The 13,726-nt window shown below is 38.9% G+C and overlaps 2 protein-coding genes across 5 annotated transcripts; both read right to left on the reverse strand.

Moving 5' to 3' along the window:
* Window positions 1-192: 192 nt before the first annotated feature.
* On the reverse strand, window positions 193-7,088 carry LOC106178634 (acetylcholine receptor subunit alpha-type acr-16). Of its 4 annotated transcripts, none has more exons than XM_087015293.1 (7): window positions 6,909-7,088; window positions 3,916-4,061; window positions 3,463-3,507; window positions 3,006-3,115; window positions 2,099-2,634; window positions 1,658-1,854; window positions 193-1,243 (listed from the first exon to the last, which is right to left on the reverse strand). In XM_087015293.1, exons 2-7 carry the CDS (start codon window positions 3,916-3,918, stop codon window positions 845-847), a joined length of 1,290 nt encoding a protein of 429 aa, XP_086871419.1. In that variant the 5' UTR covers window positions 3,919-4,061; window positions 6,909-7,088; the 3' UTR covers window positions 193-844. The 4 variants fall into 4 exon arrangements, with proteins under 4 accessions (XP_086871419.1, XP_013417354.2, XP_086871420.1 ...); XM_013561900.2 differs by lacking the exon at window positions 6,909-7,088 and adding an exon at window positions 5,128-5,492; XM_087015294.1 differs by lacking the exons at window positions 3,916-4,061; window positions 6,909-7,088 and adding an exon at window positions 5,128-5,494.
* A 482-nt stretch (window positions 7,089-7,570) lies between these two features.
* Window positions 7,571-13,037, reverse strand: LOC147761076 (neuronal acetylcholine receptor subunit alpha-9-like). Its single transcript, XM_087015297.1, has 7 exons — window positions 12,847-13,037; window positions 11,483-11,628; window positions 11,203-11,247; window positions 10,800-10,909; window positions 9,845-10,380; window positions 9,377-9,573; window positions 7,571-8,853 (listed from the first exon to the last, which is right to left on the reverse strand). Exons 1-7 carry the CDS (start codon window positions 12,911-12,913, stop codon window positions 8,455-8,457), a joined length of 1,500 nt encoding a protein of 499 aa, XP_086871423.1. The 5' UTR covers window positions 12,914-13,037; the 3' UTR covers window positions 7,571-8,454.
* Window positions 13,038-13,726: the final 689 nt, after the last annotated feature.

A 13,726-nucleotide genomic window follows, 5' to 3' on the forward strand; every position in this document is an offset into this window, starting at 1 on the left:
TAAATGGCAGACGGACTACGGTCTTTTAGCTGACTACCATATCTGTTTGAGTAAGAACGGGTGACGACTTGGTAAATTACGCCATCACATGCAGTCGCTGTAATAGTATCGGAAATTTGGTGACACCTCTACCTACTTATAAGCCAAACGTTAAAGGAATAGGGAGGTTTCGCAAACGACGAACTATGAAGCTCGATTTGAAAACTACGTCATTTACTCTTATAATAAATACATACAATATGATATTGCATATTTTCGCTCTTATTCTTATTAAAAATAAGTATATAATTTGAATTTGTGGTTGTCAAGTCATTAACTAGGCCTATCTATCACTTTAATTGGGAAATTCATAGTCTAGCAATCTATCATGAAATTGTGACTATTGCCATTCCTAGTGCCTGTGACAGGTCTTTTTGCATCATTTTAAGACGTTTGTATTGTCAGAGATACAGTAACATTTACTTCCCGTATTGAGTGCTATTTAGAAAACTGTAGTTGTCCAATCGTCGATATGTGACGTCATCTAACGAGGATGAAATAGGCATAATTTTGGGGAATCTGTGCAACCCCTATATGAGCGTGTGCTAACGCACTGCACTGAACTGCAACGGATCTACCACGTGTGTCGCGTGAACAGCTTACCCTCTACCAGGGCGACATCGATTTTCCACAGATATTCACAGATATATCTATAGATAAATAGACAGTCATTTTGGTATGAACAGCTCACGTGGGGACCAAAACCCGTGGCCCCTGCACAACAGCGGTTCAGAAGAAGTGCTTCCAATTCATACAACGCCGTCATGGTGCGTAACATAAAAAAATATAGCTACTATCACCTACTTCACGTGGACAGGTCACGTGGTCCATCAAACACGTTTGGGTCACATGTTGGGGATATTGCGAAGCACCAAGCCGTTAAAGCAATTGTCAGAAGAATGTAAATATACATTACAAATCTATCTACAACGGAAGCGGCGAGCTGCCATTCAGTTTTCGTTCGTGCTTCCTCTCTGGCCTCCTTCCCGCGGAAATCGTCTCCTCGCAGGGTTCGATGGATCTCATGTAAAACTAAAGTGGTGTTGTGGTAAGGATCGCTATTGTTGTTCTCTGCATTTTCTTTTTGAAAGGCAGGATTGGAGAAACCTTGCTTTCCGCTCTGCCTGGCGCCATATTTGATTTTTCTTGTGTCGACACCGTTGGGTTGCGCCAGCTTTTTTGTCAACCATTCATAAGGGTCTTCCTATAGACGAAACATTAATAACAATAATAATAATAATAATACATCAAAGTGAAATATTGATTTTAACAGAAACATGAAACATATGTGAAAGAAATCAAATATAAATAAAATTAATGTCACATAAAATGAAAGAATGTTTTCTCCATATTTTGAAAATATCGGTATAATGGGGTGCATTATTTCAATGCATATAGATATTTCTATGGACTATTTATTGTCACAGTGGAACTGCACTGTGTATAACTGGTTAAGATTATGCGACAAATAGGTCAATCGATATATCTTAAATCCCAAATATAATCTTACTGATTAAGCCAAAAATTTTCCCAAATAATATGACAAATGTTATAAACTTTCAGCATTCATGAATTTATCTTCAATAAATGTCATTAACACTGTTCGGGTCTTACGTACATCCGGATCTGTATATCCAAGCTGCTCATTCACGTCCTTTTTCATGCACAAAATGGGTGCCAGAGTAAAGATGGCGAACTTCTGAGCCCAGCGCGGCAACTTCAAGCCCTTTTCCCCCTTGAAGTGGATGCTGCTAACTATTATGCTGGTGAGTGTGGAGGCACAAAGGAGAGCCAAGACACACGTAAGGTAGAGGCCTAGAAAAATGACAGATGTCTTTAAAAACGCTACTGATTTTTCTATAAGCATCTGACGGACTCAGCCTGTTTCATTTATACATGTAGGTATAAACTTGCTGTAGGAATATGTTTTTACGTGAATTCAATCCAGGTTTATGAAAAAAAGGTTGGAGATAGTTGGTTAAATCACAGTTGATAATTGTTTGTAAGCTATAAACACCAGATTATAGACCATATTTGTACAATATCCAGCAAATCATACTTAGAATGGGAACGACGTCAGACTGTGTGGGTGTCAGATCCGAGACCAGCTGCAGGAACACCATCATGGCCAACACGGCAGTCACCCCAAAGGACACCTTTTCCCCGGATTCCACCGGTAGATAGAAACTGATAGCCGTCATGATCAGTATCACGATACATGGCAGAATTAGATTGTAGATATAATACAGCGGCTTCCTGCACATGACTATGTAATATGTCACGTCGGGGTATGGTTCTGGACAACATGAGTAGTACTGCACCGTCCTTACTGCAGGCACCACACCCACGCGCCACTCTCCATTCTTTACAAACGTTTTGGTGTCTCCATATTCAGTTTGGTTTTGGATGTCTAGTTGAAACCCGTCGTAGTGCCAAGAGCCGAATTTTATGGGACAGCTCTGTTTGTCGTTTGGGAAGTTGTAAATATCTATGATACAGCTGCTCTTTAGGATAATTGGAGCTTTCCAACTCACGGTCCCATCGCTTGACACGGAGGCGGGATACGCACTTACATCTCGTTCTTCTTCCCGAACACTGTACATGAAAAAAATCAATATCGTTACTATTTCATTATACAAAGAGGGATCTTTTGAAGTCAAACATTTCCGCTTTTTGTCACCTTGAACCAAATATGAGTTCGGGTATGTTGAAGAAGTCAACATTAGGACAAGAATGTGGTCGACTCAGGGTGGGGGGGGGGGGGGGGCAAAACGGGCTCATTCCCCATACTTCGAAAGTACCTTCTTTCCCTTCTGATAAGATTCAGATATCATTTTTCTAACCCGTGACTTTTGAAACCGTGCTCTTGCCTTTTGAAACACGAGGCATGACAATACCTCAAATCCATTAGTTATGTATGTGCGTTCATTTTAAAAATGCACTTCCATATATGAATTTGTACTCACTCGTTATATATAGTTATATCAGGTTTCCATATTTCTTCGAGAGTCACGTCGATTTGTGTGATATTGCTATGCTCGGTCGCGTTCCAGGAGAGCATTTCGTCACGCCATTTCTATGAAATATAGATGAAGAAATTATAATTATAACAACATGAAAAAGAATAGCGTACTTAATATTAATAATGGAATAAGATGAGAAGAACGTTTATTATCATTTAATTCAATTTCAATTAAATTGACATATAATTCTTCTTCGGAATTCAAGTAAAAAAAAACAAAACTTCAGAAAATATTCTTGATTTTACCCCCCCCCCCTCCCCCCCCTCCCCCCCCCCCCCCCAATACTCACATACACTCAAAATCTCAAGGTAAAAACTAACAGAAAAGATTAACAGCGTCGCTCTGAATTAACCCATCACATATACACGCGCGATATGACTGAATGCACGTTAGGTCTCACCTGTCGTAGCCAGAAACTAAGAAACAATATCTGCTCCGCCGCATTCTGTGAATAGAAAAGACGGTTGTCTTAAAGTTCGCCACTGAGCTACCTAATTTGATAACTTGTAATCGTTTCTAAACAGTATATATGAATATGCATAATTCTGCGCTCTCTCGCTCTCTCGCTCTCTCTCTCTCTCTGACACACACACACACACACACACACACACACACACACACACGACAAATGAGAGAATATAGAACTGTAAAAAAATAGCAAGAAATTAAAACCTTTGACAGGCATTCCGTGAATTATTATCTCTCTAATTTTTTAATTGCAGAATAACATACTGTTTTACTTCAAACGGTATAATAATAATAATAATAATAATAATAATGATAATAATAACAATAACTGTGAGCTACATTATATAATACTTTAAATTGTCAGGATCGTGTTTTGTACCCTTACCATTTCTATAACTTGATTGACGCTAATATCCAGGTAAACAACAACGGTTTCGCTTTTGTTCTTTACAGGTCGAATGGTTGCATCATAATTCGCAAAAAGGTTCTTTTTAAGTTTGTAGGCCGCAGCGTAATAGTCATCAGAAGACGCTGCAAGTGAGGTAAATAACCTTGTGGTATTATGATGCAATCTATTATCACATACACCTCTCTCTCTCTCTCTCTCTCTCTCTCTCTTCTGTAATATTGTCTTGATGATCAAATAAAAAACTGTAGGCTAACGCGTGATATAATGATAATAATAATAACGAATTCTATTATGGTACATTCCATTAAAATATCAATGCGCCTTACAGTTTTTTTTAACTAAATATTACAATTTAAAAGAGTTAAATGTTACAATTAATGAAGACTTGAAACACCTAAAAGTTGAGAGTTAATGTAAAAATAGCAAACTAAAACTAAATTATAAATTGCAGATATAGCTTATTAATAACCTAATATTTTAAGTTTTAGATTTAAAGATTATCATTTAAGAATACATAGATCTAAAGGAATAAAAACTGCTTGATTATTAACAATACACTGCTCTAAAAAATATAAGCCTTAAAAAATCTCTTTAAAAATTCTATGTCAGTCACTGCTCTTTTTTCAGCGGGTAACCTGTTCCAGCGTTTGGGTGCATACATCGTAAAGGCTCTTTCTCCGTAAAATTTACCAACTTTTGTACTCTAAAAGAGCTTTTTCTTAGATTAAATGGGTACAAGTTGAAGACCTAATGACCCGTCCCTGTTGTTGTGGCTTAATGAGTTTAGATATAATTAATTTAAACCTGGTAGAAGGAAAGTGAACCACACGCGCCGACTTTTAATAACCCACATGACCTCGAACCATTAAAAACCACCTAAGTGTTTGAACCAGCGCATGGCTACAAAGTACACATTCACGCAGAGCTAATACCTGCATGAATGAAAATTGGAGTAAGAATATTGTCCTACCCTTTTAATTGTGTCACTTTATGGCTGCTAAAAAGCGGTGAAATGGAACAAGAGAGCTTCCATTTCAGCACAGCAAACCAGCTTTACGTAAAAGCTTGATGGATCAGAAATATAATAAGACATCACCGAAGTTAAACTGTCCATGCAGAGCATGGTTTGCCTCTTAAATGATATTACAATTCTGTTATCCACAGATTTAGGAGTTATTTTCAACTTACCACAGACTTGCCATACACCTACAGACGTAATTGCCCAGATCATGAAATAATTCATAATTTTCCTCTTCATGGTCTTCCCACTGACCTGCACTGACCCGAAGAAAGTCAAAGTGGACGTGGAATGCTGTGTTCATGCAAGCGTCAAAGCTACCCCTTAATGTAAACGCGTAGGCAAAGTCACCCTATTATAGGCAGGTGAAATAAAACGAGAGCATGAACGTCGTTATTGTGTTTTGTGTTCCTTTGTAAAGCGGGCCAATAAAATTACGCTCATGCCTAGATGTTTGTGCGCTGTGCTCCCAGGGTGCATAAGATAATATAATATAATTATAGGACCTTTTTGGCCTATATTTCCGTAGTGTAAATGATTCTCTTTCCTTTTCGAAGAATCCGCCTGTAAGAGCAATAAAATTCATCACTTTTGTCTGTTTGACATAGGTGTCATGTGCAATTTCTAAAAGGCAGTTGAGGGTATCCAAAAGGCATTTCAGTAGCTTAATCATTTCAATTTTCTGAATAGGCTATTAATCAGCTTGCTATAATTATAACTCAAGACATCGACAATACTAACTAGTTTTCAGCCGGCTACAGCCCTTGGCATAGCCGGTTAAATTGGCCCGTCACAAGGTGGCTGATGTGTTGAAATTAGCGTGTCATTAGTGTCATTAGAGAAACAACTCTTTGGTCAAGTAAAGGAAGTTGCTAATTTCAACAATAAAATATCAGGGTCCTCTATAAAAAGAATACAAAATTATTATGTATGAGCATGATACAAAATTATTGTAACAGAATACTACATGTAGCGCATACTGTGGTCAGAGAGTGGATAGTGCATCCTACATGTAGGTTACATTCGACTGTGCGAAGACTAAGGAACCCCTTCCTAACCTAATTACTTGTTTGCCAGTGGACAATAGAAGTGTCACCCCTACCGAACCAATACTTTGGGGGAGATAAATGACTGTGGAATGATGTGCTCCTGGTCTCATTTTATTAACATCAAATTTCACAAAAAAAAATGAAGACCAGGCATTATACTGTAACTACTCAAGATCTGCCTACTTTGATTATTGATTACTTGATTATTATTTGATAACTCTGATTCAGGGGGTGACACTTCTATTTTCCATTGTGTGTAGGTAAGCGAATAGGCAAAGGGCGTTTAGCTCCTCTGCCAGTTGCTTGTTTTGGGAAGACAAAAAAAAACAATCAAAGATGATTGGTTTTCTCTGGACCAGCGGGTATATTTGAACGGAACTAAATAGGTGGCGGCGTCAGTCAGCTGATTTCTTGAAAAGAGTAGTTTCCTCAAAAAAGTGCTAATTAGAGTAATTTGGTGCGTCTAAGCGAAAAGTAGAATATTTTATGGGGTTTGGAGGGATTTTGGAGGCGTTCGGAAAATAATTGGGTATATCAGCCCGCTTGGTGCAATAATGGGGTTGACACTACCATTAAAAAACCAACTATTTGTTTGGACCAGCTCATGGTTACAAAGTACACAAACACACAGACCTAGTACATGTTTGAATGACATTTAGAGTAAGAAAATATTTCCTTTTTATTACGTCACCTTAGGCCTATCGTTGACTTATCAGTGATCCAAATGACGGTGAAATGGAACAAAAGAGTTTCCATCTTAACACAGCAAACCAGCTCTACGCAGTAGCTCGATGGACCGCTGAAGTTAAACTGCCCATGCAAAGCACGCCTGTCTTTTCTCTTATATGCACGATGTTTCGCATTTTGATTATCCGCAGATTTAAGATTTATTTTCAACTTACCACAGACTTGTCATAGGCCAGACGTAATTGCCCAGATCATGAAATAATTCATAATTTTCCTCTTCATGGTCTTTCCACTGGCCTGACCTGACTTGACCTGACCTGATCTGAATAAGGTCAAACTGGACGTGAAACGTTAAAGTGCAGGCACAGTCACTTTCATATTGGGAGGTGTAATAAAAGCAGAGCACGAGCTTCGTTACTGTGTTATGCCTTTCTTCGTATTAAACGGACCAAAAGCATAACACTCATGCTAGGTTTTTGTGTTCCCAGGTTTCATTGTACATGTAAATCAGACAATATGATGCTTGTACGAGACCTAGATGGTGCTAGATTTTGCTGTTGCACTCTCAGTGCTACTGCCGCCATTATGTGAATTAACGCGTTTTAGGGAGCGTTATCATAAACCCAAGGCATTAGTTGGTTCGATCTAGCTGTGTGGGGATTCTCAATAAATTGCATTCATTGTGAGCGGCTTAAATATCTGGCACGCCTACTCAAGCTGCCAGCGGGTAATTAACGATAGTCAATTACCCCCTAGTTACTCAAGAGGGTGTTAGATAATTAAGCTGATTATGTTTGTGATAATCTTTTAATGATAATTAATCTAATAAATTACTTATCAGTGTAGCACATTTTCCAGGTCTTCCTTAAGTTCCACATTCGAAAAAAAGCCTTTTTATTTAATCACCATTCACATTTAGGATTGACATTTGCGTATGCAATTGAGGTCGACTTTATCCCGTAACCGGTAATACAGTGGGTAGTTACATAGGCCTTTAAAGGAAATCATCCACATAATTGCCCCCCCCCCTCCGACACATATGGTTAAGCACTGTGAAGTATATGATATCATTTGACAAAATCTGTCCACTTTAACATATAAGCAAATGCAATCCACCCTGTTTTGCGGTTTGTTATACCCCATTTCCAGTAAACTTGTGGGTTGCTAAGGCAAAGTGCCCGGATGACCGACTGTACGCCCGCTTGGTGACAGATGTCAGTGTTGCCCCTTAAATCCTATGGAAGCCATTTTGTAAATTGACGCTTTTGAAACTACTGGTAATTTTCATAATAAACACCCCTCACTATTGTTGCATATCTGATTGTCAAAATCGACGAGGTAGGCAACAATTTCCCAAGGATTGAGGGCATCCTCTGGCATATCAATTGTGTTTGCACAATCGCGTCTGTACGAAAGCAAATCGCCTTTGGAATCCCAGTCTAATAATTTTGTTTCCTGAGTTTCTGACACATGAACCTACACTTTCTTAAAGTTAAATGAAATGTCCTTATTGTTGGTTCCAATGTTATTTCTGAATATATAATTTGTGGGATCTATGTCCCTGGTCCTGCAGGCACTTGAAGTCTACAGTAAACGTCAGCCGGAAATAGTTCATCTACCACGTGCGGCGCGTGAACAGCTCAAGTCGTCGCTAAACAGTGGCTCCTGCCTTACAGCGGTGTACAAGAACTTCTGAAGTGCTACCAATTTACACACGCCGCCATGGTACGTCAGATCATAATGTAGCTACTATCACCTGCTTCACGAAGTCAGGTCACGTGGTCCGTCAAACACGTTCGGGTCACACGGTGGGGATATCGCGAAGCACCAAGCCGTCAAAGCAATTGTCAGAAGAATGTAAATATACATTACAAATCTATCTACAACGAAAGCAGCGAGCTGCCATTCTGTTTTCGTTCGTGCTTCCTCTCTGGCCTCCTTCCCGCGGAAATCGTCTCCTCGCAGGGTTCGATGGATCTCATGTAAAACTAAAGTGGTGTTGTGGTAAGGATCGCTATTGTTGTTCTCTGTATTTTTTTCTTGAAAGGCGGGATTGGAGAAACCTTGATTTCTGCTCTGCCTGGCGCCATATTTGATTTTTCTTGTGCCGACACCGTTGGGTTGCGCCAGCTTTTTTGTCAACCATTCATAGGGGTCTTCCTGTAGACAATAAAGCAAAATAAATAAATATGTGTATAATAATAATAGTAACCAATTTGATTAAATTCTTAAAACTTGAACTAAATGTTCTTTCGGTAATGCAGATATGTAAGACAAAAACCAAATCACACCTTGAACCGAACAACTCACTTTTTAACAGAATTATGAAATATTTGTTAACATCTCGGGTACAGATCAAATTATTGATGCATATAACAAATGGCTGATTGCCCAATATTATGTAAATATCAGTAGAATGGGGAGCATTGTTCCAATACATAAAATATATTTACGTTATCAAATTTAAATGAAGTAATGGTTGCCAAAGTGGTGATTATCCATATTATGTATGTAGGTATAACTAGTTCACAAAAAAAAGTACGTCGATCAATATATCTAAAATCCCAAACAAAATGTTACTGATTAAGCCAAAACATTCTCCAAATTATATGACAAATGGTAGAAACTTTCGCCTCAGTCATTTTGAATAAAACGGCATCAATATTGGTCTGGTCTAACATACATCCGGGTCCGTATATCCAAGCTGCTCATTCACGTCCTTTTTCATGCACAAAATGGGTGCCAGCATAAAGATGGTGAACTTCTGAGCCCAGCGCGGTAACTTCAAGCCCCTTTCCCCCTTGAAGTGGATGCTGCTTACTATTATGCTGTTGAGGGTGGAGGCACAAAGGAGAACCAAGACACATCCGAGATAAAGACCTAGAAAAAAATGACATATTTCCTGAGCAAAAAAAAACGCTATTTAATTTTTTTAAACTGACAAATTCAGACCAACTTGTTTCATTAATTGGTATGTAATTGCTTTAGGAATTGTTTGCAAAGCTCTCTGGTTTTTACGTTAATTGAATAAAGGTTTATGGATGAATAGTTCAAGATTGTTGAACCAGAGTCGATGTTTTTTCTTTGATATCTCTAAATACCAGATAGTTGACAACCTTAATACAATGTCCAACATTAAAAAAAATCATACTTAGAATAGGTACGACGTCAGACTGTGTGGGTGTCAGATCCGAGACCAGCTGCAGGAACACCATCATGGCCAACACGGCAGTCACCCCAAAGGACACCTTCTCCCCGGATTCCACCGGTAGATAGAAACTGATAGCCGTCATGATCAGTATCACGATACATGGCAGAATTAGATTGTAGATATAATACAGCGGCTTCCTGCACATGACTATGTAATATGTCACGTCGGGGTATGGTTCTGGGCAACATGAGTAGTACTGCACCGTCCTTACTGCAGGTACCACGCCCATTTGCCACTCTCCATTCTTTACAAACGTTTTAGTGTCTCCATATTCAGTTTGGTTTTGGAGGTCCAGTTGAAGTCCGTTGAAATGCCAAGAACCGAATTTTATGGGACAGCTCTGTTTGTCGTTTGGAAAGTGGTAAATATCCATGATGCAGCTGCTTTTTAGGATGATTGGAGCTTTCCAATTCACGGTCCCTTCATTTGTCACGGAGGCGGGATATGCACTTACATCTCGTTCTTCTTCCCGAACACTGTGCGTGAAAAAAGTTAATATCCTTACTATTTCATTATACAAAGCAGAGGCATTCATACTTAAGATGCATCTTTTGAATTCACAATATTAGCTCATGTATATTGCACTAGTCAACAGCAGTTAGTAAGCAATGGGGAACCAAGGCTGAGGGGGAGGGGGGCATGTCCAAAGCTGCGGAGGTCCCTTCGTTGTCTACTTATAAGATACAGACCACCTTTTCCCTAATCCATTGTGCGTTTTGAAGCACGAAGCCTGAAACTCATTACCGACTGAACCTTCAGTTTAAAATTAGCTATGTTCTATTCTGTTTAGAGCCAAGAAAAATTAATTCTCCAAATCCAATAGCTATGTAAATGTGTGTGCTCATTTCAAAAATGCACTTCTGCACACTATTAATAAGTGTTTTGATGTACTCACTCGTTATATATAGTTATATCAGGTTTCCAGATCTGCGCGAGAGTCACATCGAGATGTGTGATATTGCTATACTCGGTCGCGTTCCAGGTCAGCATCTCATCACGCCATTGCTATTAAATATGGTTAAAAAAGAAAAAATAATTTAAAAAAAGACGATTAACAGAAAACTGAATTTTCATTCAAAATCATATACTGTTTGGCCACATCTCATTCGGAATTCAAGTTCTAAAATCAGAACGATTGAAAATATTCTTGATTTTACCCCTCTCCCGTCTCCCCCGTCTCCCCCCCCCCCTGCCCCACACACGAAACAAAGTAAATCTAAAAAAATTAACACAACATAGGAAAACCCTCTCACGCATTACCCATACAATGGGTATATCTCAACACAGAGTGGTCTCACCTGTCGCACCCAGAAACTTAGAAATAATATCTGCTCCGCTGCATTCTGTGGACAGAAAAGACGTATTATTCACATTGTAAAGTTTGTCATCGAGTTGTCTTATTTCATAATTTATAATCGTTTCTAAACAATGTAAATATTACTAAACGGTAAGCATTCAGTTCAATGCACTGTTTATTTCTTTCTATTGCTGTAGGTCATGGGATGTTTATTGCTCTCTTCATTTATCTCATTAAAGTATATCTTCATTTATTGTTAGAGTCATGTATTATACTCTCACCATTTCTATAACTTGATTGACGCTAATATCCAGGTAAACAACAACAGTTTCGCTTTTGTTCTTTACAGGTCGAATGGTTGCATCGTAGTTTTCGAAAAGCTTCTTCTTAAGTTTGTAAGCCGCGGCGTAAAAGTCATCAGAAGACGCTGAAAGTGAGGAATATAAACAAAATTTGATGTTATGATATGAAATATAATCATATACCATCTCTCTCTCTCCTGTGTAATATTTATCTTGTCCCGGGAGTGATTAAATCAGGATAGGATGTGAAAATAGTTGCAATTTCCATTTACCGTGTTGTGCAGTTCTATGTGTACTATTACGCCCACATACGCATACATGTACGTAAACGCACATATTTTATCGTTTAAGGAAAAATAAAAATAACTTTTTTTGTAAGGGTATACTAGCATGTTCAAAAATTTTAAACAAAAGTAGGTCTTTTTGTCAACTTCCCCTCCAATTACTCCATTTTGGTCGCTGTTCCAGTCCCAATTGCGCTTCGTTTGAACAGGTCCATAGGAGATCGGCTTTAACAATAACCGAACTTTTGGCGAATACCTTTCTATTATATAACATATCAAAGGCTATTTGTAAAAGTGCTCCGCGGGTATTCGTACAGAATCCTGCAGAGAAAATACGAGTAGAGTACGTATTAATACGACTTAAGTATGAACTAGAAGCATAAGATCGCATTGAAATAGTACAGGAAATGCTGAGGGTTAATAATTTTATACCAGCTCGGGGCAGTCGATGTATAAAAGCTTCGTCTCAAATTCCTCCATATTGCTAACCAGCAGGGTTGATCTTAGGAGAATTGCCCGGTTCTTAAATCCGACTACAAAAATCAAAACGCTGAATGTTTGTGTTTGCGTGTGTTGGTAGAGGGGCGGGGGTGGGGGTGGGGGGAGGGGCGGGGGTGGGGGGGGGCGTTGAGGAGATCGAATGCCCTATGTTAAGATGCTGGTATATTTATCAATTTAAAGCAGTTAAAAAGAAAGTGAACCACACTTTCCGACTTTTAATAACCCTCACGACTTTGAACCAGCGTATGGCTATCAGTACATGTTCACACGCACCTAATACATGCATGAATAAGATTTGGATGTAAAAAGATGTTTACTACTATTCTGCTTTTGTGTCACCTTATCACTGACTAAAATGGAAGAAGAGATGCCCCATTTCAACACTGCAAGCCAGCTCTACATGAAGCTTGGTGGACCGATACAGGTACCGCTGAAGCTTGGGCATTCGTTATTATGTCAAAGGCTGAAGTTAAAGCTGGCCATGCATGTCTTGTCGCTTAAATGTACAATGTTTCACACTTAGATTATCCACAGATTAAGGACTTATTTTCAACTTACCACAAACTTGCCATACACTAGACGTAAGTGCCCAGATCATGAAATAGCTCATAATTTTCCTCTTCATGGTCTATGTCTGACTTGCGGCTAGTTAAACTGGACGCGACACGCTTTGTTAATGCAAGCGTCAAAGCTGACCCTTTATGTTAGGGTGGAGGCACAGTCTTTCTGTTATAAGGAGGTGAAATAAAAGGAGAGCACCAACTCCCCCATTATACTATATATGTCCCTTTATATTTATGCGGACCAATAACATAATACTCATGCTTAGATTTTGTGAGCGGCGCTTCCAGGTTGCATTGTGCACGTAAATAAGACGGGGGGGGGGGGGGGGGGGGGGTTGAAGGGGAATTGAATAAAGTCATAGGAATAATACAACATTTTTTTTATTTTTTATTCAACGAAAAAAGATTCACTTCTCAGGCATGTAAGCCAAATGGAATATTCAAAGAGAATATTCTAAGAGAAGTGCCCCACAGGTGAGGCTATGTCGATATTTTGGGATTAATGCCATTTTCGTTTTTTTCCTACACTCTTGCACCAGAATAATCTTGAATCATCTTGAAAAAGTAATACCGCTATATCAATAAAAATTAACTACAAATAATTTTCTGTTATCTTCAAATGGACCTATTGAGAATAAGGATGCATTCCCAGAGATTTAGATCGATCCAGAGATTTAGATGTAGTTGACCTAACTCCCTGGGGTTTCACGCTAAATTGCAGTCAGCCTAGCGCGCACCATAGTTAATTACCCCCTTACAGCTTTTAGTAGACGGGACAGACGCTTAAGCCGGCTAAGCTGACAGTAATCTAGTGCGACTCCCCACAGGGATAGATCGATCTTAAATCTATGGGAATGGGGTCTCAGTGTTCTACG

Source organism: Lingula anatina, chromosome 6 (genome assembly GCF_051362555.1).
Source record: "Lingula anatina isolate TDL-2025a chromosome 6, LinAna3.0, whole genome shotgun sequence".
Taxonomy (NCBI): Eukaryota; Metazoa; Brachiopoda; class Lingulata; order Lingulida; family Lingulidae; genus Lingula; species Lingula anatina.

What these genes read in the sequence shown, in the direction of transcription:
- LOC147761076 (XM_087015297.1), bottom strand. Translation starts at nt 12,913, where the DNA reads ATGAAGAGGAAAATTATGAGCTATTTCATGATCTGGGCACTTACGTCT. An exon ending in TAGTGTATGGCAAGTTTGTG is followed by an intron (nt 11,629 to 12,846) that starts GTAAGTTGAAAA and finishes CCTCACTTTCAG; the next exon opens with CGTCTTCTGATGACTTTTAC. An exon ending in TAAGTTTCTGGGTGCGACAG is followed by an intron (nt 10,910 to 11,202) that starts GTGAGACCACTC and finishes CATATTTAATAG; the next exon opens with CAATGGCGTGATGAGATGCT.
- LOC106178634 (XM_013561900.2), bottom strand. Translation starts at nt 5,197, where the DNA reads ATGAAGAGGAAAATTATGAATTATTTCATGATCTGGGCAATTACGTCT. An exon ending in TCAATCAAGTTATAGAAATG is followed by an intron (nt 3,508 to 3,915) that starts GTAAGGGTACAA and finishes TTCTATTCACAG; the next exon opens with AATGCGGCGGAGCAGATATT. An exon ending in TGACGTCGTTCCCATTCTAA is followed by an intron (nt 1,855 to 2,098) that starts GTATGATTTGCT and finishes TCATTTTTCTAG; the next exon opens with GCCTCTACCTTACGTGTGTC.